The sequence below is a fragment of the Nicotiana sylvestris genome, chromosome 11 (genome assembly GCF_000393655.2).
Source record: "Nicotiana sylvestris chromosome 11, ASM39365v2, whole genome shotgun sequence".
NCBI classification, from domain to species: domain Eukaryota; kingdom Viridiplantae; phylum Streptophyta; class Magnoliopsida; order Solanales; family Solanaceae; genus Nicotiana; species Nicotiana sylvestris.
The window spans coordinates 33345205-33373139 of NC_091067.1; the positions used below are offsets into that span (position 1 = coordinate 33345205).

Sequence of the window (27935 nt, forward strand, 5' to 3'; positions counted from 1 at the left end):
CTTGTACAGAAATTCCCTTTCACACACTTATTCTTTGTGGTCATCCTTTTACACATCTTAATTTGCAAGATCGGTTTACTGGTGCATTTGCCTATATATTTTGGCACTTCTTAGAAAGAAGTTCTGCTGGTATTTATGGCTTTTGCTACTGTTCTTAATCAGGTTTGCCAGTGTCGTGCAGTTTTTGGTTTGAGGTTGTATTTCTGCTGAAAGTGTGGAGTCCTTGAGCTGATGTGTTGCAACTAAAGACATAGTTTTGATCGTTGCGGACCCTTTTTTTTATGGCTGCTGAAGTGTATAGTTTGAAGCTGAGAGATTATCCAATGTAGTGGAGATTATCTTCAGTTTGGTGATCTCTCTCCTTTAATGGTTGAAGAGTTGAAGAGAGAGATTAGAAATGCAGTCAATGAAGAAAATGTGATACTAGAAATCATGGAGTGTCAAAACTAGTAAAAGAAGGCGACATGAAAGGGCCCTACTAAAGTGTGAGGATGCAATAATTGACCTATACCCATATGGGCATAATATGTAGGACCCAAACACCACTAAATTCATTCTTACAAACACGTGAAGAATAGAAAAAGGCTTAGCCTTTGGACATTTCTCATGACTATTCAAGACCTAATAGGAGTATCCGATAACCACCATTTAAACTTCTTTAATAGGAAAAGAGAACAAAGTCAAAGCGGATTAAAAAAAAGAGAGAGAACACGTTCGAATGGTCACTAGGTATCTTTTCAAGTTTCAAAAATGGTCACAGTTCACCTTCCAGTTCCATTTTGTTCGTGAGATCTGGTCTTATGATTTCTCAAATTCTCCTTTTATTAATTGATGATGTCCATCTCATTGAAGAAGTATTAGGCATGTGCCTAATAAGAGTTTTCTTTGGTTTGGTAGCCAACCTTGTTGACTTGGTTTGGTTGGTAGCCAACCTTGTTGAATTTCTTTGGTTTGGTAGCCAACTTTGTTGAATTGTGAAAAATGTGTGTAAATTGTCAAATATTGTAGGCTTTAGAGGGTGAAGCTTTGGCTATAAAAGGAGAGCTTCAACTCTCATTTCTTCACACCAACAAAGAGAGAAAGAAAGAGTGAGGTTTCACAGACAAGGTATAAGAAAATAGTCTGTGAGGAAAATAGAGAGTGAGCGATATTGTAGTGAGGTGGGAATATCAAAAGAGGGTTATTTCTTTTGAGTGTTGTAGTGGTCTTTGGAGTATTTACCTCCGACCTACAAAGTGTAAAATTCCTTACTATAGTGATATCAGTTGCTCCTCTCGGGGTCGTGGTTTTTTTCCCTTATTCAGAAGGGTTTTCCACGTAAAAATCTTGGTGTCATTGTTACTCTTTTATTCTTGTTAATTACCGTATCTCGGTGCTACATTATTATTCCGCTTTATTACCGTGAATATTATTTTGGTAAGGGGTTTATTCCCAACAACTGGTATCAGAGCACAGGTTCTGCTCGTTCACTGAAATACTATTCACTGTCGGTAGTACTATACTTGGTGAAAAATAAAAATGTCCGGAGTAAAGTACGAGGTAGCAAAATTCAACGGAGATAACGGTTTCTCAACATGGCAAAGAAGGATGAGAGATCTGCTCATCCAACAAGGATTACACAAGGTTCTAGATGTTGATTCCAAAAAGCCTGATACCATGAAAGCTGAGGATTGGGCTGACTTGGATGAAAGAGCTGCTAGTGCAATCAGGTTGCACTTATCAGATGATGTGGTAAATAACATCATTGATGAAGACACTGCACGTGGAATTTGGACAAGGTTGGAAAGCCTATACATGTCCAAAACGCTGACAAATAAATTGTACCTGAAGAAGCAGTTATACGCCCTACACATGAGTGAAGGTACGAATTTTTTGTCACATTTAAATGTGTTTAACGGACTAATCACACAGCTTGCCAACCTCGGAGTGAAAATCGAGGAAGAAGATAAAGCCATCTTGCTATTGAACTCGTTGCCATCTTCGTACGATAACTTGGCAACAACCATCCTGCACGGTAAGACTACTATTGAGTTGAAAGATGTCACATCGGCTCTTCTACTCAATGAGAAGATGAGAAAGAAGCCTGAAAATCAAGGACATGCTCTCATCACACAAGGTAGAGGCAGGAGTTATCAAAGGAGTTCGAACAACTATGGTAGATCCGGAGCTCGTGGGAAGTCAAAGAACCGATCCAAATCAAGAGCCAGAAATTGCTACAACTGTAATCAACCAGGTCACTTCAAAAGAGATTGCCCAAATCCAAGGAAGGGCAAAGGTGAAACCAGTGGCCAGAAGAATGACGACAACACAGCCGCCATGGTGCAAAATAATGATAATGTTGTCCTCTTTATAAATGAGGAAGAGGAATGCATGCACCTGTCAGGTCCAGAGTCGGAATGGGTGGTTGACACAGCGGCATCTCACCATGCCACACCGGTAAGAGATCTTTTTTGCAGATATGTAGCAGGTGATTTCGGCACAGTGAAAATGGGTAACACAAGTTACTCAAAGATTGCGGGGATTGGTGACATTTGTATCAAGACAAATGTCGGATGCACATTGGTTCTAAAGGATGTGCGGCATGTACCTGATTTGCGGATGAACTTGATCTCGGGAATTGCTTTAGACCGAGATGGATACGAGAGTTATTTTGCAAATCAAAAGTGGAGACTCACTAAGGGATCATTGGTGATTGCAAAGGGAGTTGCTCGTGGCACGTTGTACAGGACAAATGCAGAAATATGCCAAGGTGAATTGAACGCGGCACAAGATGAGATTTCTGTAGATTTATGGCACAAAAGAATGGGTCATATGAGCGAGAATGGGTTTATATTTTGAAAACCAAAGATCAGGTGTTTCAAGTTTTCCAGAAATTTCATGCTCTAGTAGAAAGGGAGACGGGTCGAAAGCTAAAGCGCCTCCGAAGTGACAATGGAGGTGAGTACACTTCAAGGGAATTTGAAGAGTATTGTTCAAGTCATGGGATCAGACATGAAAAGACAGTTCCTGGAACCCCACAGCACAATGGCGTAGCCGAGAGGATGAACCGCACCATTGTGGAGAAGGTGAGAAGCATGCTCAGAATGGCTAAACTGCCTAAGTCATTCTGGGGTGAAGCAGTTCAGACAGCCTGTTACCTGATCAATAGGAGTCCATCAGTTCCGTTGGCGTTTGAAATCCCAGAGAGAGTTTGGACCAACAAGGAGGTGTCCTACTCGCATCTGAAGGTGTTCGGTTGCAGAGCTTTTGCACATGTACCAAAAGAGCAGAGAACAAAGCTGGATGATAAATCTGTTCCCTGCATATTTATCGGATATGGAGATGAAGAGTTCGGGTACAGACTGTGGGATCCTGTAAAGAAGAAGGTCATCAGAAGCAGAGATGTAGTCTTCCGAGAAAGTGAAGTTGGAACTGCTGCTGATATGTTAGAAAAGGCGAAAAATGGTATAATTCCTAACTTTGTTACTATTCCTTCTACTTCTAACAATCCCACAAGTGCAGAAAGTACAACCGACGAGGTTGCCAAGCAGGTGGAGCAACCTGGTGAGGTTATTGAGCAGGGGGAGCAACTTGATGAAGGTGTCGAGGAAGTGGAGCACCCCACTCAGGGAGAAGAACAACCTCAACCTCTGAGGAGATCAGAGAGGCCAAGGGTAGAGTCACGCAGGTACCCTTCCACAGAGTATGTCCTCATCAGTGATGAGGGGGAGCCAGAAAGTCTTAAGGAGGTGTTGTCCCATCCAGAAAAGAACCAGTGGATGAAAGCTATGCAAGAAGAGATGGAATCTCTCCAGAAAAATGGCACATACAAGCTGGTTGAACTTCCAAAGGGTAAAAGACCACTCAAATGCAAATGGGTCTTTAAACTCAAGAAAGATGGAGATGGCAAGCTGGTCAGATACAAAGCTCGATTGGTGGTTAAAGGCTTCGAACAGAAGAAAGGTATTGATTTTGACGAAATTTTCTCCCCCGTTGTTAAAATGACTTCTATTCGAACAATTTTGAGCTTAGCAGCTAGCCTAGATCTTGAAGTGGAGCAGTTGGATGTGAAAACTGCATTTCTTCATGGAGATTTGGAAGAGGAGATTTATATGGAGCAACCAGAAGGATTTGAAGTAGCTGGAAAGAAACACATGGTGTGCAAATTGAATAAGAGTCTTTATGGATTGAAGCAGGCACCAAGGCAGTGGTACATGAAGTTTGATTCATTCATGAAAAGTCAAACATACCTAAAGACCTATTCTGATCCATGTGTATACTTCAAAAGATTTTCTGAGAATAACTTTATTATATTGTTGTTGTATGTGGATGACATGCTAATTGTAGGAAAAGACAAGGGGTTGATAGCAAAGTTGAAAGGAGATCTGTCCAAGTCATTTGATATGAAGGACTTGGGCCCAGCACAACAAATTCTAGGGATGAAGATAGTTCGAGAGAGAACAAGTAGAAAGTTGTGGCTATCTCAGGAGAAGTACATTGAACGTGTACTAGAACGCTTCAACATGAAGAATGCTAAGCCAGTCAGCACACCTCTTGCTGGTCATCTAAAGTTGAGTAAAAAGATGTGTCCTACAACAGTGGAAGAGAAAGGGAACATGGCTAAAGTTCCTTATTCTTCAGCAGTCGGAAGCTTGATGTATGCAATGGTATGTACTAGACCTGATATTGCTCACGCAGTTGGTGTTGTCAGCAGGTTTCTTGAAAATCCTGGAAAGGAACATTGGGAAGCAGTCAAGTGGATACTCAGGTACCTGAGAGGTACCACGGGAGATTGTTTGTGCTTTGGAGGATCTGATCCAATCTTGAAGGGCTATACAGATGCTGATATGGCAGGTGACATTGACAACAGAAAATCCAGTACTGGATATTTGTTTACATTTTCAGGGGGAGCTATATCATGGCAGTCTAAGTTGCAAAAGTGCGTTGCACTTTCAACAACTGAAGCAGAGTACATTGCTGCTACAGAAACTGGCAAGGAGATGATATGGCTCAAGCGATTCCTTCAAGAGCTTGGATTGCATCAGAAGGAGTATGTCGTCTATTGTGACAGTCAAAGTGCAATAGACCTTAGCAAGAACTCTATGTACCATGCAAGGACCAAACACATTGATGTGAGATATCATTGGATTCGAGAAATGGTAGATGATGAATCTCTAAAAGTCTTGAAGATTTCTACAAATGAGAATCCCGCAGATATGCTGACCAAGGTGGTACCAAGGAACAAGTTCGAGCTATGCAAAGAACTTGTCGGCATGCATTCAAACTAGAAGACAGTGCTACCTCCTCTGGATGAATGAGACTGGAGGGGGAGATTGATGATGTCCATCTCATTGAAGAAGTATTAGGCATGTGCCTAATAAGAGTTTTCTTTGGTTTGGTAGCCAACCTTGTTGACTTGGTTTGGTTGGTAGCCAACCTTGTTGAATTTCTTTGGTTTGGTAGCCAACTTTGTTGAATTGTGAAAAATGTGTGTAAATTGTCAAATATTGTAGGCTTTAGAGGGTGAAGCTTTGGCTATAAAAGGAGAGCTTCAACTCTCATTTCTTCACACCAACAAAGAGAGAAAGAAAGAGTGAGGTTTCACAGACAAGGTATAAGAAAATAGTCTGTGAGGAAAATAGAGAGTGAGCGATATTGTAGTGAGGTGGGAATATCAAAAGAGGGTTATTTCTTTTGAGTGTTGTAGTGGTCTTTGGAGTATTTACCTCCGACCTACAAAGTGTAAAATTCCTTACTATAGTGATATCAGTTGCTCCTCTCGGGGTCGTGGTTTTTTTCCCTTATTCAGAAGGGTTTTCCACGTAAAAATCTTGGTGTCATTGTTACTCTTTTATTCTTGTTAATTACCGTATCTCGGTGCTACATTATTATTCCGCTTTATTACCGTGAATATTATTTTGGTAAGGGGTTTATTCCCAACATTAATAACAATCTGCAGCAGCGTTGATTTTGATTTTTTGAAGGGCTTGTTTGCAATCTACAAAAGAGTTCAACTGTTTCTTTCCAGCTAAATGTAGGTAAGAATTTGATGAGGCTTAGAACTCTTCATTAACTCTTTCTTTCCCTGTTCTCTGTACTGATGTTTTTTTATTTTTTATTTATTTATCTAGAAAACCAATTACATAGGGATGGCTTATCTTGCTGTGATTTCTCTCCTACAAACTCTGGAGCAACTCGTGCAACTAAATCCACCATGGATAAGTGACGAAACAAGAATAATAGTGGATTCTCTCCTTTCTAGTCTTGAATATTTCCAAGACTTTCTTAAGAAGAGAAGTCAGCACTCTGAAAAGGATGAAGAGTTGGAGAGAGAGATTAAAAGTGTATTGAATGAAGTAGAAGATGTGATTGAACTAAAGATTAATGAAACAATGGAAAGAAAGGCATTACTCAAAACCTTGTCTCCACTAGTAGAAAAAATAGATGCTCTGAAGAGGAACGTGACGCAAAGTGGTTTTGCTACAAGTGAAGTTCAAGGCTATTGTGAGGATTTGCAAACAGGTGCTTCCTTTCCTGGTCATTCATCTACATATGTTGCAAAACTCAATCCAGAAAATATCATCGTCGGTCTTGAAGATGACCTCATACGAATCATCAAAAGACTACAAGGGCCAATGTCTACTCTAGAGATTATCCCCATTTTAGGATTTGGGGGGGGGGGAGGGGGATAGGAAAAACCACCCTTGCCAAAAAAGTATTTGATGATCCAGAAATCAGGCATCGCTTTGACATCTATGTTTGGGTCACAGTATCTCAAGAATACCAAATTAGAGACTTGTTGCTAGGCGTTCTTTCTAGTCCTACAAATGATATAAAAAAAGTGACTGATGATCAATTGATGGATATGATATACAAACAGTTAAAGGGTCGGAGGTATCTTATTGTAATGGATGATATTTGGAGTAATGATGTCTGGGATCTTATTGTAATGGATGATAGGAAAAACCACCCTTGCCAAAAAAGTATTTGATGATCCAGAAATCAGGCATCGCTTTGACATCTATGTTTGGGTCACAGTATCTCAAGAATACCAAATTAGAGACTTGTTGCTAGGCGTTCTTTCTAGTCCTACAAATGATATAAAAAAAGTGACTGATGATCAATTGATGGATATGATATACAAACAGTTAAAGGGTCGGAGGTATCTTATTGTAATGGATGATATTTGGAGTAATGATGTCTGGGATCTTATGACAAGAACTTTTCCAGATGGCAACAATGGTAGTCGAGTTATTTTGACTAGTAGGCTTAAAGATCTGGCTATTCATGCTAGGGCTGGGCATATATCGGGTAAAACCGATAAACCGGACCGTTAATTGTTTAATGGGTTATCGGTATCGGGTTATTGGGCTAACGGTTCCGTAACGGTTTAGAATTTTCTTATTATTGGGTTATCGGTTCGGGCCTCGGTTTGTCAATTTTGTTAATGGGTTAACCGATAACCCAATAAGAATTAATAAAATACGACTTTATCCTTAAGTATATACAAATGCTAGGGCTTTCATTCTCTCCTGTTCTTTCTCAACCCTACTCTTCAGTTGCTTCATCTTCATTCTTCATAGACCTTACTAGTTACTCCTAGCGTAAGTCTTTAGTATACTATATGCGAATTCTTCTTTTTTTTTTGCTTAACTCCAGTGAATTGTCTTTTCTTTTTTACTTTAACTCTAGATTGAGTTATCTTATCGGGTAAACCGATAACCGAACTGATAATGATCGATAATCGATTAACCGATATACGATATCTTATCGGTTCGGTTATCGGTTATCAAATTTGTAAACCGATAACCGATATGCTAAATCGATAATATTCATAACCGAACCGACCGATGCCCACCCCTAATTCATGCTGATCCTGACAGCTTTCCTCATGAGATAAGCCTCTTGAATTTAGATCAAAGTTGGAAGTTACTTCATGAGAAGGTGTTTGGGGTAGAACATGAGGTTTGTCCTACTGAACTAAAGGATATCGGTAAGCAAATAGCACAAAAATGCCAAGAGTACCTTTAGCTCTTCTAGTGGTTGCGGGGCATCTCTCTAAAATTGCTAGAACACGAGAAAGTTGGGAACGTGTTGCCAAAAGTGTAAGTAAAGTTGTTGCTCATGAATCAGATATATGTCTAGGAGTGCTTGCTCTGAGTTACAATTACTTACCTAAACATCTTAAACCATGTTTCCTTTATATGGGAGTTTTCCCAGAAGATAGTGAGGTTAACATTGAGATATTGATCAACTTATGGGTTTCTGAGGGTTTTCTATCGGAAGAATTTGTGGGAAAAGATTGTTTGGAAGATCTTGTTAGTAGGAATCTGATAATGGTTAGAAAGCAGAGATTTGATGGCGAGGTGAAAACATGTGGTGTCCATGATCTGATTCGTGACTTGATTTTAAGAAAAGCTAAGAAGGAGAAGTTCCTACAGGTTAATAGAATTAAGAAGCCACCAAGTCTTGGGCAAAAAAGCTTCGTGTTTGTCGCTACAGCTTCCATTCATACACACATCAGGATGATTGCTGACAGTCATCATCCAGTGTTCTCACCCAAACTGTGCACTTCTTCCATGGATTAAAAACACCTTATAAACAAGTTCTTCTTTTGACGCGCTTCAAACTGCTAAGAGTGTTGGCTATCCTTACTGTTACGTTTCAAACTTTCCCACTAGAGATGAGAAAATTAGTACAACTCAGATACCTTCAATTCACTTGTCATGATGATATTCACGGGTCAGTGTCAGAACTTTATAATCTGCAGACGTTCATTCTCGGTCACCTAGTTGAAGGGTTATCACCTCCAACTCTACCTGCGGGAATTTGGCTACGACATCTTCATGTCGGTGACTTCTTTTCTTTTCCTATTCCATCAAATAAGCTACAATATCTGGAGGGACTTTCGTGCCTAGCTTTGTCCAGCTGTACTTGTGAATTGTTTTCTGCTATTCCAAATCTTAAGAAGCTAAAAGTTATTGGAAATTATCTAATGGAAATGATGGGAGAGCGCCTAAGTAGCCTTTCCTGTTTAAAAGAACTTGAAATGTTGAAGTTTAAGGGCGACGGGCTACAACGTTCCCGAATCCCAAGTAAGTATGCTTTGCCTACATCTCTGAAGAGGTTGACGTTAAGTCATACTTATTTACCATGGGGAGACATGGCGAATATTGTAATGTTGCCAAACCTCGAAGTGCTTAAAATTAAATACCATGGATTTGATGGAGATGTATGGAGATTAAATGATGAAGTTCCTACTAATCAGTTGGACAGATCTGAAGCACTGGGAAGCTGGTAGTGTTAACTTCCCAAAGCTCCAACGCCTACTTCTGGAAAGATGCATGAACTTGGAGGAAATCCCTCAAGACTTTGGCGAAATATGTACGTTGAAGTCAATAGAGTTGCACGGTTGCAGTATATCTGCTGCAAAATCCGCCGAAGCAATTGGAGAAGAGCAAGAGAGCATGGGGAATGATTGCCTCAATGTCGTCATCTATAATCATCGGTAAGACTCATTCCGTCTAAAATTATTGCTCGCTAATCAGTTTAAAAGGGTTCTATCTTTATTTTATGTGCCCCCTTTCTTCTTTCACATTGCCTCATGATATACTGACAGTTTAAGCAGTGATGATATATAAGTTCCTTCTCCTTGCAGTAGGGGGTTGAAGGCTGTTTAAGAGAATGTGCTGGCCTTTGATGACTCTCAAGCAGTGGGAAACAAGGGAATACTAGTTCTACGTGGGTCGTGTTGCTAGTTATTGTTTTTTTTTTTTTTTGTAATCTTTTTACAAGCTAAACATTAATGACTGGAAGATCTGTTATGATGGTGTATTTCATTTAGATGCTTCAGTACTCTGTTCTGCAGTCTTGAAGAGTTCCATTTTCCTTACTTGAAGATATCCATATGTCATAATAGGCTTTTTTATTCATAAAGCTGAAAATTCTCATCCATTTACTTGGACAAAAAATCATATTACTAACAAAAGAAAAAGTTTAAAGTTTCCTCTTTAGCTAAATATGGATAAGATATAATTGTATACCTGAAAAGTTGGCAATGGTGATGGAGTAGATTCAGAGGCGGAGCTAGGATTTAAGGTGTATGGGTTCTGAATTACAAATTCAGGGTCTCGGAAAAAGTCACTGGGTTTTCTACTACTGTTGCAGTAGCTCTACTATAGCTACTATAGCTCCGCCCCTGACTACATATGAATGTTTTCTTCTTAATAAGGGCATAAGACCACTCCATGTGAATGCAAGTTAGTCTCACTAAGAAACTAAAAACAAGAAAGTAGGACAACAACCACATACCTTGTCTGTCGACAGACTTCAAGTTTGAAATTTTGGATAGAACCAAAGCACAAATTGACAAAGAGAATGAAGTTCAAAATGTGGGCAATCCTAGAATCAAAGATTAAAAATCAGATTTCGTATAAATTGTCAAATATAAAATATAAGAGGAAAACATGAAGAAAAAAAAATCAGAAAATAAAAGTTCAAGAAGAAAAATAGGGTATAACTTCTGAGGGAGAAAGAGCATACACTGCGAGAGTTGGAAGGCGTCCGGCTCCGGCTGATTGTGGTAGCAGCGCCGGCGATCAACAGAGGCAGAACCCTAGCTTTTTTGATTTTGGAGTTAAGAAGATTAGAAGAGACAACCTTATGGTTTATTTATTCCCTAAAAAGAATAAATGGAGTAGTTTAAAGGAAGGCAAAGCGTGATTTAGACTTTGAAGTTGTCTGGGGATTACGACATCGTTTACTTTCTGCTTTCTTAAAAAGAAAAATTGTAAAAAACAAGAAAATAGCACACTGCTTTTGAAGGGATTCGAACCCACGTGCTCTCCACGCGAACCCAAAACTCTTACCATTGAACCCAAACCTCTTTCGTTACTGGGTTTGGTATGATATATTTATGTATAAACAATAAATTTTTCAATACAAATACAGGGTCTCGGAAAAAGTCACTGGGTTTGAACCCACCCTCTACTGTGGCTCCGCCCCTGGGTAGATTATTGCGGCCGTGTTAAGCTGGCAGTGTTAACTTCCCAAAGCTGCAATGCCTATTTCTGAAAAGACGCTTAGACTTGGCCAGACTTATTGAACATGATGAAATAATATACTAATGTGCTATGGGAATATCCAAGCCAAGGATTGATCAAAGTTAAAACAGATGGGGAATGTAGGGGCAATCCAGGTAGAAGCTCGATTGGTTATGTACTGAGAAACTGAAGAGGGAGATGTAGTATATGCCTGTGGTAAGGAGATTCAGGAAGGGTCAAATACAGTTGCTGAATCAATAGCAACACTAGAAGCATTGAGGTTCTGTGTGAAGAATGGACATGTGCTCATTGATTTGCACACTTACTCTATGTTACTTAAGAAGGTAATAACTGGAGAATGGAGACCTCCATGGGCTATTTCTGTAGCTATGGAGGAGATTAAGGAGATGATGACCGGGTGCAATGTGACAGTGACTCACACGCTTAGAGAAGGCAACAGTTTAGCAGACCATATTGCAAACTATGCCTTAGATATTGGACCTATAGAATGCCACTATTTTGAGGATCTCAATCCACAAGCTAGAAGGTTGGTTAATAATGATAAGATGCAATGTCCATATCTATGAGTGAGAGTATCAAGGAATTAAGAAAGGGAGGAGAAGCTCTGCCAAATGAGAAAGAGATAATGGGAGATCACACTTCTGATCGCCTTGATCAAATCCCTTTGGAGGAGAGTATGAGGATGATTTTTACACTAACATTGTTTTCTTCTTGCAGGGGATGTTAGTGTATCAATGCATTATTCTTTAATGAACTTTTAGCTGGTGGTATTAGTACAACGTACTCATTCCATTGAAAGTGAGGTAAAGATAGGCACAACCAAGGAAACAAGGAGCAGGCTGAGGGATTTACACAGTTTTTCATGCTCGAGGTAGTGTTGTTCATGGGATCCTATGGAAGATTTGACGGATGCAAAATGGATCAGCTCAACACCTACAACAAGTAGGATATATAGGGAAGATACATTGAGAGGAAATTCAGGCTTCCACACAAGAAATATGCACAAAATATGGACGCAAAAATGCATAGTCATCACGCGTAACTGGGGTTGGACAGTGCTGGAAACTAACAAAAACTTCACATGGACACTAAATTTTTCAACTTGTTCATTCTATATACATATATGGGGCATTCCCAAGCAGTGGAGTTGGACTACCAAAGTGTTGATAATTACAAATACACGAAGCAAACAATGCATAGATGTGGGAGGATGAGGCAGTGTGTTTCAATGGGTTGCACAGGTTACACGAGCAGCACGACAAGGAGCCCCTGTAAAGCAATAACATTACTGATATACAAGGAGGATGCTGTGAGAGGTGTTCCCAAGAAGCCATACTCACAGCATTGCCAAGATTCCTATGGACAACGTACTGGGTTTAAATGGATTGCAACAGTCACTGGAAGGAAGATCTGAACTGCTGGAATGGAAAGGCATTAGAAATGATACTACAATCTCAACTAAGGGAATGTAACATCACTTTAATATGGACAGCGTTCACCATATTGCAAAAGGAAAATGGCTATTTGTGTAAGCAGCAGAAAGCACAGCTGGACCTCAAATGTATACTGCTAGAGCATATACATCCTCATTTTAGGCGTCTCTTTAGTGTGCAAGCTGTGATATCATGGTTGAGTACTTCCCTCAACATTGGTAGTAGGAATTATGTACGTGTCAAATTTTATTTCTTTCACCATATAAGACCTCCTGACATTTAATATTGTTTTGTGAATTTTATATATAAAAACTAGCCCGAGGCACTTGCTTACTGAATTGCTACAAAAAAAATTTAAGTGCGGCCATAGAATTCCAACAATTACGGATAGATAACATTTTATTCTAAGAATTGTTTAAATTTCTTGCACAAATAGGCATGGCAACATTGTAAAAGCTTGAAATTTCACTAACCCAGTCCCCGTAGAGCATGTATCAAGTTAACCCAGTTCGGATCTACCCCACGTATACACATAATGGAACTCTAATAACAAATGGCCTAAAAAGAACTAAAAATCTACAAATTAAACTAACTAAAAAGATTATTATGAAATTGAAGCATACTAGATGGAGTGAATACACTGAGTAAGTAATCTAGGTGGCTGTGTGCGGGGATAGTGAAAATCTCCAAGAAAACTTAGCGGGCAACAATGTTTGTTCAAAGTGGGAAAAGAGTAAAACGAGCCCTATTGTTCTATTTATACCATTCAAAATGAGAAGGGATCAGAGACAAGTTCGGTCCGCACTATTTAACCTGGGCGAACATTCTGAGAAACCAATCCGCGGTCAACACATTTTTGGGTGCGACCGCAGATTCCACGTTGATAAGTGGGGATTTTGACTACTTAGTAGCGCCTTTTAGCTTTTGTTTTAGTCCAAAAGTGTTTAATTATATTCCCGAAAACTAACAAAATATGCTTAATTGCAGGAGTATTGGAAAATGAGCCACTAAGATGATATCCAACTCAAGAAGGAGTGATCTGAACTCAAGGACAAAATTAGGCACAAAAGCTCAAAGTGCGGACCATAGATTTCCATCTGCGGCTGCACAACGTGAAGGAAAGTCTATCAGATACTAAGTGCAAAGTGAGGTTCGCACATGAAATGTGCGGCCGCAGAAGCTAAGCAACAATTGAAGCTCAGAAAGTTCTCATTGCATGCTCAAAGGAAGTATGGACCGCACAACTATTGTGTAGCCACATAAGTTGGCTACGTGGCCGCACCCAGAAATATGCGGTCCGCAAAAGAGCCCTATGCGGCCGTACCCAGAAATGTGTGGACCGCAGAACATGAGAGATGCAGCCACAATTTAGAATTGTGCGACCGCAGATTCAAATCCTGTCAAGACTGAAGCAAAGTGCGGACCGCACATCGAATTGTGCAGTCGCAGAACCTCCAAAAGGGCATTTGTCCGAAAATTTTAGTTTTGTATAAATAGAATAATTTCACAAAATTAGGTCAAGTTTTGAATATTCAAAGTGCTGCAACCGTTTCTTCTTGCTTCTTTAGGCAACTTTAGCTTATTTTGGTGATTTAACATTGGATTTTTTTATTTTAATCTTTCAATATGAGTTTTATTATCCTTTCTTCTTTATTTTCTTCTATACCCACTATGAGTTGCTCGATTTTCACTAGGATTGTGACCCAACCCTACCCTAGAGTGTAAACCTAATGGTATTTGATTTATGGTTTGTTTATGGTTGGGTGCTTATTATTTAGCCTTATTCTTTCTTTTTATTGTAAAATTAATGGTTGCAAACATTAGTTCATGCCTATTTGACTTTGTCTCTACTTGAGAAAGAGAGACTTAGTCTAGGAAAACTTGGCTAACAAGAAATTGGGACAAACTCAAGAGATTGATAGTCCCAATTAAAGGGTTGAACCTAGAGATAGTAAAACTTGACTTGAGCATTTTATCAACTGTTTTGTTCAATACCCATTTGGACTTGAAAAAGCCAAATTGGAAAAAATCACTCTCTTACCAAGAGGTATTGAGTGGATACTTGAGTGTTGAAAGCTATAATACACCTTGACCAACAAAATAATATTTAAAGTTTATAACCCGTTAGGCAAACACCTAGGTGAAGGTCATAGCCTAGGCCTTTAACATTATTTTAAAACAACAACAAAAATAATTTCTTAGTTTTAATTATTTATCTTGCAATCTTAGTTTAAACTAGACCTAGAATCAACCAACTTTGTGAAAGAGTAATTTAAGATAGTTCAAGCTCATTCACCATAATATATACCTCTAAATCCCATTCTTATAGCTCCATATGAGATTCAACCCCGACTCTCTATTGGGTATTACTATTGCATCGACCGTTTCATAACCTCAAATAGAGGTGTGACTTGGACGAGATAAATTTTTGGCGTTGTTTCCAGGGAGCTAAAAATGAATTTAGCTATATATTTGGTTTTGTGTGTGAATTGTTTTCTTTTCCTTCTGTGTTACTAATCTTTTTTGTGAAACAATTGTAGGTGAAACAATGGCATTCGACAATTATCCAATCAGAAACATGCCTGTGGGGGATGTGGACGTTGAGGACGACCAAGTTAAAGAGGTTCCTCTTGAACCTCAAGAAAATAGAAGAGGTCGGGTGCCTCAAGACAATGTCCCAGTTCCACCCCCACCTCCACCAAGAGCGGCTCCATACCAGGTGTTGCCGAATGAAGGGTATGCAAGTGTCATAGTCCCGCCCCGCATTAGGGCGGGCAACTTTCAAATCACGAATGTAATTCTCACATTGCTAGAGCAACGGGGATTCTTCATCAGCGCTCCGAGTCAAAATGCATACAAACACTTGAAGGGGTTTGTAAACACTTGTTCAAGGAGAAAAATAGACAAATGTCTCCAAGGATGCTTTAAGGTTGAGGCTATAACCTTTCTCTCTACGGGGGAAAGCCTTGGATTGGTTAGAAAGATTGTCGAACCATTCCATCCATACATGAGATGAATTGGCGGAGAAATTTATTTCTAAGTTCTTTTCTCCCGGGCATATGGTTACTCTTAGAGACGAGATTCTAACATTCAAACAAGCACCCAATGAGCTGTTGCATGAAATATGGGAGAGGTACCGAACAATTGTAAAAGAGTGCCCAAACAATGACATGACAGAGGCTATGATTTAACAAACTTTCTATCGGGGGATCAATACTACAAATAGATGCGTAGTAAACCAACTTGCTGGTGGAAATTTCATGACAACGCTGTATGCAAAAGTTTGTGAGATTTTAGATGAATTGGCGGATACTTCATCGGTATGGAAAAGTAGGGCAACTGTTCTTCAAGGTGATCCGAACGTGATTCACCTACATAAAAAATTGCATGATCATGGCAAGCCATTACCAAGTTGACCACCACGATGAATCAATTAGCCAAGGCTCAAATTGAACAATTGCAAAGTCCTAAGCAAGTCAATGCAATGGAGGAAGTTAGTATGATGGTAAACAAGAGAAGGCAAAAAGGTCCACAAGTGCAAAACTGTGTGGAGAATTATGTGCAAGAAGATAATGGGTTTGATCAAGATGAATCTTACAATGAACAAGAGGAGGAAGTGCAATACATTAACAACTTCCAAGGGCAAAGAAACAACTCTCAAGGCCTGAATCAACAACAATGGCGACCTCAAGGTAATCAAGATAGTTGGAATTCTAACAACCAAGGTAATTGGAGCGGTGAAAATAATCAAGGAAATTGGAACAATAATAACAATCAAGGAAATTGGAGTGGTGGAAATAACCAAGGCTATTAGGGTGGCAATAACCAAGGGGAATGGAACATCAATCAAGGCAATCGGGGGTCAGGCTTTCAAAGGCCCCCGATGTATCAACAACCGAACAACCCGCCTCCTTATCCTTCCCATAGTCCAAGTTCTTCCAACAATGAGACGGGAAGAATTGAGAATATGTTCAAGCAAATGATGGAGAAGAATGCTGACTCCAATGCCCAACTAGCCTCACACAATACTTCAATTCGCAACTTGGAAGTTCAATTAGGGCAAATCTCTCAAGCTCTAAACACTCGTCCTAAGGGGGCACTACTAAGTGACACGGTGGTGAACCCAAAGGGTGGGAACAACACGGGACATGCCATGGCTATTGCTACAAGGAGTGGAAAAGGTAGGGATGTACCCGCCTCAAGTCAAAGAAAACTTGTGGATGATGAGCAAATGGTACAAGAAGATGAGATCCCGAACAATGTGGTACAAGCAAATGATGAAGTGCGGATTGATATTGATGACAACGTGGATGAAACTCAAGAGGAAGTGAACCCGTCTAAGGAGCACATTATTGACATACCAGAACTAGTAGTGCAAAAGGCAAATGCACCAGTGCCTAGGCCTCCTCCTGCATATCCTCAAAGGCTTGCCAAGCAAAATGGCGAGAATCAATTCAAAAAGTTCATTGACATGATGAAGAGTCTATCTATCAATGTTCCATTGGTTGAATCTTTGGAGCAATTGCCCGGTTATGCAAAGTTTATGAAGGGCTTGGTGACAAAGAAGAGATTGATGAATTGTGAAACTATAAAGATGACTCATCAAGTGAGTGCAATTGTGCATTCAATAGCTCATAAATTGGAAGATCCCGGCACTTTCATAATCCCTTGTACCATTGGAAGTGCCGAATTTGCTAAATCTCTTTGTGATCTTGGGGCAAGTATCAATGTGATTCCCTATTCGGTTATCAAAACTTTGGGAATTGAGCAACCAAGACTCACATCTATGAGATTTTAAATGGCCGACTGTACCATGAAAAGACCGTTCGGAATAATTTATGATGTGTTGATTCGTGTTGATAAATTCATTCTTCCGGTGGATTTTGTTATTCTTGATTGTGAGGTTGATTATGAGATGCCGATTATTTTTGGGAGACCTTTCCTTGCTACGGGGAAGGCTCTAGTTAATGTTGAAGTCGGAGAACTTACCTTCCAGGTTGGTGATGAACAAGTGGTTTTCCATGTATGTAAGTCTATGAGGCAACCCAATAGCAATGAGGTGTGCTCTTTCGTGGACTTGGGGACCAATGTGATAGTAGATGAAACAAGTGTTGTGATGAATGTTGATGATACATTGGAGGCCGTCTTGCCCAATTTTGATGATGAAGAAATGGAGGGTTACATGGAATATGTGAACTCTTTGCAAGGAATGGGGTCGTACACTTATGAACCCCGCAAATTATCCTTCGATCTTGAAAATAGAACCACTCCTCCAACAAAGCCTTCAATTGAGGAGCCTCCCATCTTGGGGTTGAAGTCATTGCGTCCACATCTTTGGTATTAATTTCTCGGCTCTTCTTCTACTTTACTATTTATTTTTTTCTCTCTTTTGACTAACATGTATGTAGATTCTACATTGACGGTGCTACAAAAGAGGAAGAAAGCTATTAGATGGACCTTGGCGGATATTCGGGAAATAAGCCCCACATTTTGCATGCACAAGATTAACTTGGAGGAAGGTGCCAAACCATCTATTGAACATCAAAAGAGACTTAATGAAGCCATGCGAGAGGTTGTCAAAAAAGAGATCATCAAGTGGTTGGATGCCAGGGTTGTCTGCCCCATTTCCGATAGTTTGTAGACTTCTCCAGTTCAATGTGTACCAAAGAAAGGGGGCATGAAGGTGGTCACCGATGATAAAAATGAGTTCATTCCTATAAGAACGGTGAGTGGGTGGAGAGTGTGTATGGACTATGGTAAGCTTAACAAAGTTACAAGGAAATATCATTTCCCACTTCCCTTCCTAGATCAAATGCTTGATAGGTTGGCCGACTGGGCTTTCTATTATTTCCTTGATGGGTATTCTTGCTACAATCAAATTCTTATTGCTCTGAAGGATCAAGAGAAAACTACTTTTACATGTCCTTATTGTACTTTTGCATTCTCGTGGATGCCATTTGGTTTGTGCAATGCACCGACGACTTTTAAAATGTGTGTGATAGCAATCTTCACGGACATGGTGGAGGATTATCTTGAAGTCTTCATGGATGACTTTTCGGTGGTCAGGAATTCTTTTGATGATTGTTTAGCAAACTTGGATAAAGTGTTGGCAAGATGTGATCAATTGGGAGAAATGTCATTTCATGGTTTATGAGGGCATTGTCCTTGGCCACAAGATCTCAAAGAATGGCATTGAAGTCTACAAGGCCAAAAATGAGGTGTTTTCTAAACTTCCACCTCCAACTTCAGTGAAAGGCGTGCGGAGTTTCTTAGGCCATTCGGGATTTTACCAGCGTTTCATCAAGGATTTCTCTAAAGTGGTAAACCCGTTGTGAAAGCTTTTGGAGAGAAATGCCAAGTTTCATTTCAATGATGATTTCATGAGAGCCTTTGAGTTGCTAAAGCTTAAGTTGACTATTACTCCCATCATCAGTGCTCCAAATTGGAATGTTCCTTTTGAGCTTATGTGCGATGCAAGTGATGTAGCGGTAGGAGCTGTTTCAGGGCAACACATCAACAAAATATTTCATCCGGTCTACTATGCAAGGAAGAACATGAATAGTGCCCAAGTCAACTACACTATTACAGAGAAAGATCTTCTTGCCATTGTGCTTGCTATTGAGAAGTTTCGCCGTACTTGATGGGTGCAAAAGTGATTGTTCATACGGATCATTCGACACACTATCTTATGAGAAAGAAAGATTCTAAAGCCCAGTTGATGAGATGGGTACTTTTGTTGCAAGAGTTTGATATTGACATCCAAGATCGAAAAAGAAGTGAAAACCAAGTATCGGACCACTTGTCTCGTTTGGAGGAGGAGGGGAGGCCGCATGATGTCCCTGAAATTAGTGACTCCTTCCCTGATGAGCAACTCTTGGCTATTTCAATGAAAGAGGTGTCTGGGTTCGCGGATCTAGCAAATTATCTTGTGAGTGGCATCATTATTGTTGAGTTCTCTTCAAACCAAAGGAAAAAGCTCAAACCTGATTGTCAAGACTATTATTCTGATGAACAATACCTTTTTCGGATTTGTACAAATAGAGTGATTAGAAGATATGTACCGGAGGAGGAAAAAGTTGAAATTCTTGGAGCTTGTCATTCTTAGTCGTATGGTGGTCACCATGGTGGAGCAAGAACGACGGCCAAAGTGTTAAAATATGGTTTCTATGAGCCCACACTTTACAAGGATGCAAGTGATCTCGTCAAGCGTTGTGATGAATGTCAAAGGGCCGGTGGAATCTCAAATAAAAATGAAATGCCCCTCACCACCATTTTGGAGATTGATATTTTCGATGTGTGGGGTATTGGCTTCATAGGTCTATTTGTGGGTTCTTGTGGAAACACCTACATCTTGGTCGCGATCGATTATGTGTCCAAATGAGTTGAGGCCGTTGCTTTGCCCAACAATGAAGCAAGAAGTGTGGTGGCATTTTTGAAGAAGAACATTTTTACAAGATTTGGTACTCCAAGGGCTATCATAAGTAATGTGGGATCGCATTTTTGCAACAAAGCTTTCGATACCTTACTCACCAAGTATGGTGTCGCTCATACCCTATCATCCTCAAGCAAACGGTCAAGTGGAAGTATCCAATGGGGAGATAAAGAATATTTTGTCCAAAACAGTGAATGCTAATCAGACAGATTGGTCCAAGAAACTTGATAATGCTATATGGGCTTATAGGATGGCTTACAAGACATAGATTGGATTGTATCCATACCGGTTGGTGTTAATAAAATCTTGTCATCTTCCGATGAAACTTGAGCACAAAGCCATGTGGTCTTTAAAGAAGTTGAATCTTGAGTGGGATGTCGCCGCCAACATAAGGGTGGAACAATTGAATGAGTTGGATGAGTTCCGGTACCATTCATACACAAGTTTGTCCTTATACAAGGAGAAGATGAAGTACCTCCATGACAAGTACATTAGAAACAAGGAGTTTAAATAAGGTGATCTTGTTTTGTTATTCAATTCTCGGTTACAGATGTTTCGGGAAAGTTGAAGTCTAAATGGAGTGGCCTGTTTGATGTTGTGAAAGTGACACCCTTTGGTGCATTGGACTTGAAGAATAAAAATGATGAGATATTTAGAGTCAACGATCACCAAGTAAATTATTATCTGGGAAAAGTTGGTGATGGCCACGTCGTGGCAGTAATTCATTTCAAGTGATGATGGTAATCTGCGTCGTGCCATGACGTTAAATCAGGTGCTTCTTGGGAGGCAACCCATGTTTATCTTTCTTTTTCTTATTATTTAGACAGGTCTTATTTTGTGCTAACTGGTTTTGAAGTGTGTTGTAGGAATGAGTGTGCTTTACAGAGTCTGTGCTAAGAATAATTGTCTAAGCATGGAAAAAGTGCGGACCACACATTTATTGTGCAGACTGCATGATAAGTGGGGATTTTGACTATTTATTAACGCCTTTTAGCTTTTGTTTAATCCAAAAGTGTTTAATTGTATTCCCGAAATATGATAAAATATGCTCAATTGCAGGAGTATTGGAAAATGAGCCACTAAAATGAAATCCAACTCAAGAAGGAGTGATCTGAACTCAAGGACAAAAGTCAGACACAAAGGCTCAAAGTGCGGACCACAGATTTTCATCTGCGGTCGCAGAATGTGAAGGAAAGTCCATCAGAGTCCAAGTGAAAAGTGCGGACCGCACCTGAAATGTGCGGCCACAGAAGCTATGCAAGAACTAAGGTTCGGAGAGTCTCATTTCAAGCTCAAAGGAAAATGCGGACCACATAATTATTGTGTGGCCGCAGAAGTCAGCTACGCGGCTGCACTTAGATTTGTGCGGTCCGCAAAAGAGCCCTGTGCGGCCGCACCAAGAATTGTGCGGACCACAAACTATGAGAGATGCAGCCGCATTCTAGAATTGTGAGGCCGCAGATCCAACTCCTATCAAGATTGAAGAGAAGTGCGGACCACACATGGAATTGTGCGGCCGCAGAACCTCCGAAAGGGTATTTTTGTCCGAAATTTTCAGCTTTGTATAAATAGAATAGTTTCACGAATTTAGGTCAAGTTTTGAATATTGAAAGTCCTATCGCCATTTTTCATTGCTTCTTTAGGAAACTTTAGCTTACTTTGGTGATTTAACATTGTATTTTTATCTTTTAATCTTTCAATATGAGTTTTATTATCATTTCTTCTTCTATTTCTTCTATTCTAAGCATGAGTAGCTAGATTCTCACTAGGGTTGTGACCCAACCCTAGAGTGTAAACCTAATGGGTGTTTGATTTATGGATTGTTTATGGTTGAGTGTTTATTATTTGGCCTTGTTCTTGCTTTTAATTGTAGAATTAATGGTTGCAAACATTAGTTCATGCCTATTTCACTTGTTCTCTTGTTGAGAATGAGAGACTTAGTCTAGGAAAACTTGGCTAACAAGGAATTGGGAAAAACTTAAGAGCTTGATAGTCCCAATAAAAAGGTTGAACCTAGAGAAAGTAAAACCCGACTCGAGGATTTTATCAACTATTTTGTTCAATACCCATATGGACTTGAGAAAGCCAAATTAGGCAAAATCACTCTCTTACCGAGAGTTATTGAGTGTGTACTTGAGTGTTGATAGCTATAATGCACCCCGACCAATAAACAAGCTTTAAAGTTTACAACCTGTTAGGCAAACATCTAGGTGAAGGTCATAGCCCTAGGCTTTTTATATCTTTGAAAAACAACCAAAAACAATATTCCCTAGTTTTATATATTTAGAATTGCAATCCTTAGCATAGTTTTAGAAGAAAAAATAAAACCATATTTGTGGAAGTGCAATCTAGATATTTCACGTGCTCTATCCAAATATATACTACTAACTCCCATATCAGCTTTCTGTGGATTCGATCCCGACTCTTTGTTGGGTATTATTATTGCAATCGACCGTTTTATAACCTTAAATAGAGGTGTGATTTGGACAAGATCACCATACAATTTGGAATGCCACAACAGAGGGAATCTGTGACCGCACAACTGGAAAGAAAAAATTGCACACTCTCTGAAGTTTGCCTGTCGGAGAAATGGCCAAAGTGCGGCCGCACAAGGAAATGTGCGGTCCACACTTAAATCTGCGGTCATAAAAAGAATTTTGCGGACCGCAGATTATCAAATGGTAAATATGTAGCAGGTAAATGAGTGCAGACCGCAGATGGAATTCTGCGGCCGCACTCATATCTTGAACTTTTGGCCATCCTGTTAAATTCAAAGAGTTCTTATTTCATGCTCAAAGGATGTGCAGACTGCACAATTATTGTGCGACGACAAAAGTCAGCTACGCGGCTGCACCCAGAAATGTGCGAACAACAGAACATGAGAGATGTGGCCGCGGTTCAGAATTGTGCGACTGCAGATTCAAATCCTTTCTGAAAGGGTATTTTTGTTCGAAAATTCTAGCTTTGTATAAATAGAATAGTTTCACGAAATTAGGTCATGTTTTGAATATTCAAAGTATTGTACCCGTTTCTTCTTGCTTCTTTATGCAACTTTAGCTTATTTTGGTGATTTAACATTGTATTTTTATATTTTAATATTTCAATATGAGTTTTATTATCTTTTCTTCTTTGTTTTCTTCTATACCCACTATGAGTAGCTAGATTTTCACTAGGGTTGTGACCCAACCTTAGAGTGTAAACCTAATGGGAGTTTGATTATTTATGGCTAGTTTATGGTTGGGTATTTATTATTTAGCCTTGTTCATGCTTTTTATTGTAGAATTAGTGGTTGCAAACATTAGTTCATGCCTATTTGATTTGGTGTCTACTTGATAAAGAGAGACTTAGTCTAGGAAAACTTGGCTAACAAGAAATTGGGTCAAACTTAAGAGACTGATCATCCCAATTAAAGAGTTGAACCTAGAGATAGTAAAATCCGACTTGATAATTTTATCAACTATTTTGTTCAATACCCATTTGGACTTTGGAAAGCCATATTGGGCTAAACCACTTTCTTACCGAGAGGTATTGAGTGGGTACTTGAGTGTTGAAAGCTACAATATACCTCGACCAACAAAACTAGCTTTAAAGTTTATAACCCGTTAGGAAAACACTTAGGTGAAGGTCATAGCCCTAGGCCTTTTACATTATTTGAAAACAACAACAAAAATAATTTCTTACTTTCAATTATTTATGGACCTAGAATCAACTAACTTTGTGGAAGTGTAATTTAAGATATTTCAAGCTCATTCACCATAATATATACTTCTAAATACCATTCTTATAGCTCCCTGTGAAATTCTACCCCGACTCTCTATTGGGTATTACTATTGCATCGACCATTTCATAACATCAAATAGTGGTGTGACTTGGACAATATCACACGTGCGGCCACAAATCAACCTCCGCACTAACAAGCTTGAACTTTAGAAAGTTGGTATTTTTGATGTTTCAAATGTGTGGTCCGCAAGATAATGTGTGGCCGCAATGCTCATCTGCTATGGCACCTACAAATGTGCGATCGCACTCTTTTGAACACTTAGCCATATTTTCGTCCATAATTATTGTAAGTCATGTCACACTGTAGCACACTTCAAAGCAAGTTAGAACAAAAATAACACCTAACTACAATAGAAAAAGAAAACAAACATGGGTTGCCTCCCAAGAAGCACTTGATTTAATGTCGCGGCACGACGTAGAATACCTTCAAGTGAAAGGAATGACTGCCACTACATGGTTATCTCCAAACTTTCCCAAGTAGTGCTTCACCTGGTGACCATTGACTCGGAATACTTTATTGTTTTTGTTCTTCATGTCTAATGCACCAAAAGGTGTCACTCTCACAATTTCAAAAGGACCACTCCATTTGGATTTTAGCTTCCCGGGAAACATCCTCAACCGTGAGTTAAACAACAACACAAGATCACCCACCATGAATTCTGTGTTCCAAATGTATTGGTCATGAAGATATTTGATCTTTTCTTTGTACAAGGATGAACACGCATAAGCATGGTAACGAACTCATCCAATTCATTCAAGTGTGCTACGCTCAAGTTAGTGGCTACATCCCAATCAAGATTCAACTTCTTTAGAGCTCACATGGCCTTGTGCTCTAGTTCTACTAGAAGATGACAAGCTTTTCTGAATACCAACCGATATGGTGACATTCCGATAAGTGTTTTGTAAGTCATCTGATAAGCCCATAAGGCATCATCAAGCTTCTTGGACAAATCCGTCCGATTAGCATTCACTGTTTTGGACATTCATCATATCTTTTCACCAAATCACTAGCATCCTTGTAAAGAGTAGACCAATAGAAACCACAACTAAGCATTTTGGCTGCCATTCTTGCTCCACCATGATGGCCACCATATGACAAAGAATGACAAGCCTCAAGAATTTTACCTTGCTCTTATTCCGGTGCACATCTTCAAATCATCCCATCCGTACAAATATGGAAGGTATAGTTCATCCCAATAATAATCTTGACAATCCCGTTTGAGCTTCTTCCTTTGGCTTAAAGATAACTCATCCGGAATGATTCCACACACAAGAAAATTTTCTAAATCCATGAACCATGACACCTTTCTCATTGAAATAGCTACGAGTTGCTCATCGGGGAAGGAGTCATTGATTTCACGGCCATCATGAAGCCTCCTCTCCTCCTCCAAATGATACAAGTGGTCCCCTACTTGGTTTTCACTACTGTTTCTATATTGGATGTCAATATCAAACTCTTGCAACAAAAGCAGCCATCTCATCAACTAACTTTTGGAGTCCTTTTCGCTCATAAGATAACAAAGAGCCGCATGATCCATGTGGACAATGACTTTTGCACCCATCAAATATGGGAGGAACTTCTCAATTGCAAATACAATAACAACGAGCTCTTTCTCCATAACGGTATAGTTGACTTGGGCACTATTTATGGTCTTACTAGCATAGTAGATCGGATGAAAAATCTTGTTGATTTGTTGCCCCAAAACAGCCCCAATCGCCACATCACTTGCATCACATATGAGTTTATGGAAGTATTTGTCAACTTTAGCTTCAAACAACTCAAAAGCTCTAATGCAATCATCATTGAAGTTAAACTTAGCATACTTCTCAAGAAGCTTGCTCAATGGGTTCACCACCTTAGAGAAGTCTTTGATGAAGTGCCGGTAGAAGCCCGCATGCCCTAACAAACTCCACACACCCTTCACCGAGATTGGGGTTGGAAGCTTAGAAATCACCTCAATCTTTGCCTTGTCAACTTAAATTCCATTCCTGGAGATTTTGTGGCCAAGGACAATGCCTTCCTCGACCATAAAATGGTATTTCTCCCAATTGAGCACCAAATTTGTTTCTTCACATCTAGCCAACACTTTGTCCAAATTTTCCAGACAATAATCGAAAGAATCTCCAAACACCGAGAAGTCACCCATTAAAACCTCAAGGTAGTCCTCCACCATGTCCGTGAAAATAGCCATCATATATCTTTAAAAAGTCGTCAGTTCATTGCACAAACCAAATGGCATCCGATTGAAAGCAAAAGTACCATAGAGGCATGTAAAGGTTGTTTTCTCATGATCTTCTGGAGAAATGAGAATTTGGTTGTAGCCCGATTTCCCATCATGAAATAAATAGAAAGCGCGGCCGGCCAATCTATCGAGCATTTGATATAATAAAGGAAGTGGAAAGTGATCGTTCCTTGTGACTTTGTTCTGCTTGCGACAGTCCATACACACCCTCCAAGTGGATACCGTTCTAGTAGGAATTAACTCATTCTTGTCGTCGGTGACCACTGTCATGCCCTTCTTTTGGGACATATTGAACCAGAGAAGTCCACAAACTATCAGAGATGGGGTAGACAACCCCGACATCTAACCACTTGATAATCTCCTTCTTGAAAACTTTTGCATAGCCTCATTGAGTCTCCTTTGATGTTCAATAGATAGTTTGGCGCCCTTCTCGAACTTGATCTTATGCATGCAAAAGGCGGGGCTTATCCCCTGAATATCTGCCAAGGTTCACGCAATAGCCTTTTTCCTCTTTTGTAGCACCGCCAATGTGGAATCTACCTGCACGTTAGTCAAACAAGAGGAATGAATAACCGATAAAGTAGAAAAGGGACCAAGAAATTCATACCGAAGATGTGGAGATAATGGCTTCAACTCTAATATAGGAGGCTCTTCAATAGAAGGCTTTGTAGGAGGAGTTGTCCTATTTTCAAGATCCAGGGACAATTTCCAGGGTGCATAGTTGTACGACCCACATTCCATAAGGCCATTCATCTCGTCACCATCAAATTTAAGCAAGAAGACCTCCAACATATCACCAACATTTATTGTAGCGCTTGTTTCATCAACAATAAAATCGGTCACCAAATCTACAAAAGAAGACACCTCATTGCTATTTAGTTGCCACATGGACTTACACACATGGAATACCACCTTTTCATCACCAACCCGGAAGGTAAATTCTCCGACTTCAACATCACAAAAAGCCTTCCCCGTATCAAGAAAAGGTCTCCCAAGAATAATCGGTACTTCATAATCAACCTCACAATCTACAATGACAAAATCTGTCGAGAGAATGAATTTATAAACATGAACCAAAACATATTCAATCACTCTCAAAGGCCTCTTCATGGTACGGTCGGCCATTTGCAATCTCACAGAGATGGGTCTTGGTTGACCAATTCCCATAGTCTTGAAAATCGAATAGGGCATCAAATTGATACTTGCCCCAAGTTCACAAAGAGCTTTAGCAAACTCAGCACTTCCAATTGTACAAGGAATCGAGAAAGCATCGGGATCCTCCAACTTAGGATTCATTGAATGAACAACTACACTCACTTGATGATTGACTTTGATGGTTTCAAAATCCATTAACCGCTTGTTTGTTACAAGATCCTTCATAAATTTTGCATAACCGAGCATTTGTTCCAAAACTTCAACTAATGGCACATTGATTGAGAGACTCTTTATCATTTGAATGAAATTCTTGAATTAATTCTCACCATTTTGCATGGCAAGTCTTTGAGGGTATGGAGGTGGAGGCCTAGACAATGATGCCTTATCCTTTTGCACTATCGGCTTTGGTATGTCAATAACGTGTTCCCTAAATAGGTTCACCTCCTCTTGAGTATCTTCCACACTATCATCAATGTCAATCCAAAATTCATCATTAGTTTGCACCATATTGTTCGGGATCTCTTCTTCTTGCATCACTTGATCATCATCAACAAGTTGCCTTCAACTTAAGGTGGGTGCATTCCCGCTTCTTTCACTTCTTGTGATACCCGACATAACATGCCCCATGTTGTTACCACCCTTTGGGTTTACCACTGTATCACTTGGTAGCACCCCCTTAGGGCAATAATTTAGATCTTGAGATATTTGCCCCATTTGAACTTCTAAGTTTCGAATTGATGTGTTATGTGAGGCAAGTTGCGCATCCAAATCGACATTCTTTTCCATCATTTACTTGAACATATTCTCAATAGTCCCCATCTCATTATTTGAAGAACTCAAACCATGGGAA

General features: G+C 39.7%; 3 protein-coding genes and 1 long non-coding RNA gene across 4 annotated transcripts; 3 read left to right on the forward strand and 1 right to left on the reverse strand.

Moving 5' to 3' along the window:
• The first annotated feature begins 5600 nt into the window (after positions 1-5600).
• On the forward strand, positions 5601-9854 carry LOC138882353 (uncharacterized). Its single transcript, XR_011403939.1, has 3 exons — positions 5601-6017; positions 6111-9487; positions 9638-9854. It is a non-coding gene; the product is annotated as an uncharacterized lncRNA (long non-coding RNA).
• Positions 9855-16358: 6504 nt separating this feature from the next.
• On the forward strand, positions 16359-17273 carry LOC138880910 (uncharacterized). The gene has a single exon (XM_070161093.1). It carries the CDS (start codon positions 16359-16361, stop codon positions 17271-17273), a length of 915 nt encoding a protein of 304 aa, XP_070017194.1.
• Positions 17274-20226: 2953 nt separating this feature from the next.
• Positions 20227-20642, forward strand: LOC138880911 (uncharacterized). Its single transcript, XM_070161094.1, has 2 exons — positions 20227-20350; positions 20458-20642. Exons 1-2 carry the CDS (start codon positions 20227-20229, stop codon positions 20640-20642), a joined length of 309 nt encoding a protein of 102 aa, XP_070017195.1.
• A 5777-nt stretch (positions 20643-26419) lies between these two features.
• Positions 26420-27592, reverse strand: LOC138880912 (uncharacterized). Its single transcript, XM_070161095.1, has 2 exons — positions 27412-27592; positions 26420-27348 (listed from the first exon to the last, which is right to left on the reverse strand). The coding sequence occupies exons 1-2, from the start codon at positions 27590-27592 to the stop codon at positions 26420-26422; spliced, it is 1110 nt and encodes a 369-aa protein (XP_070017196.1).
• Positions 27593-27935: the final 343 nt, after the last annotated feature.

What these genes read in the sequence shown, in the direction of transcription:
- LOC138880911 (XM_070161094.1), top strand. Translation starts at nt 20,227, where the DNA reads ATGAAACTTGAGCACAAAGCCATGTGGTCTTTAAAGAAGTTGAATCTT. An exon ending in CCGGTACCATTCATACACAA is followed by an intron (nt 20,351 to 20,457) that starts GTTTGTCCTTAT and finishes TCTCGGTTACAG; the next exon opens with ATGTTTCGGGAAAGTTGAAG.
- LOC138880912 (XM_070161095.1), bottom strand. Translation starts at nt 27,592, where the DNA reads ATGGTGCAAACTAATGATGAATTTTGGATTGACATTGATGATAGTGTG. An exon ending in AAGACTTGCCATGCAAAATG is followed by an intron (nt 27,349 to 27,411) that starts GTGAGAATTAAT and finishes ATGTGCCATTAG; the next exon opens with TTGAAGTTTTGGAACAAATG.
- LOC138880910 (XM_070161093.1), top strand. Translation starts at nt 16,359, where the DNA reads ATGTATCAACAACCGAACAACCCGCCTCCTTATCCTTCCCATAGTCCA.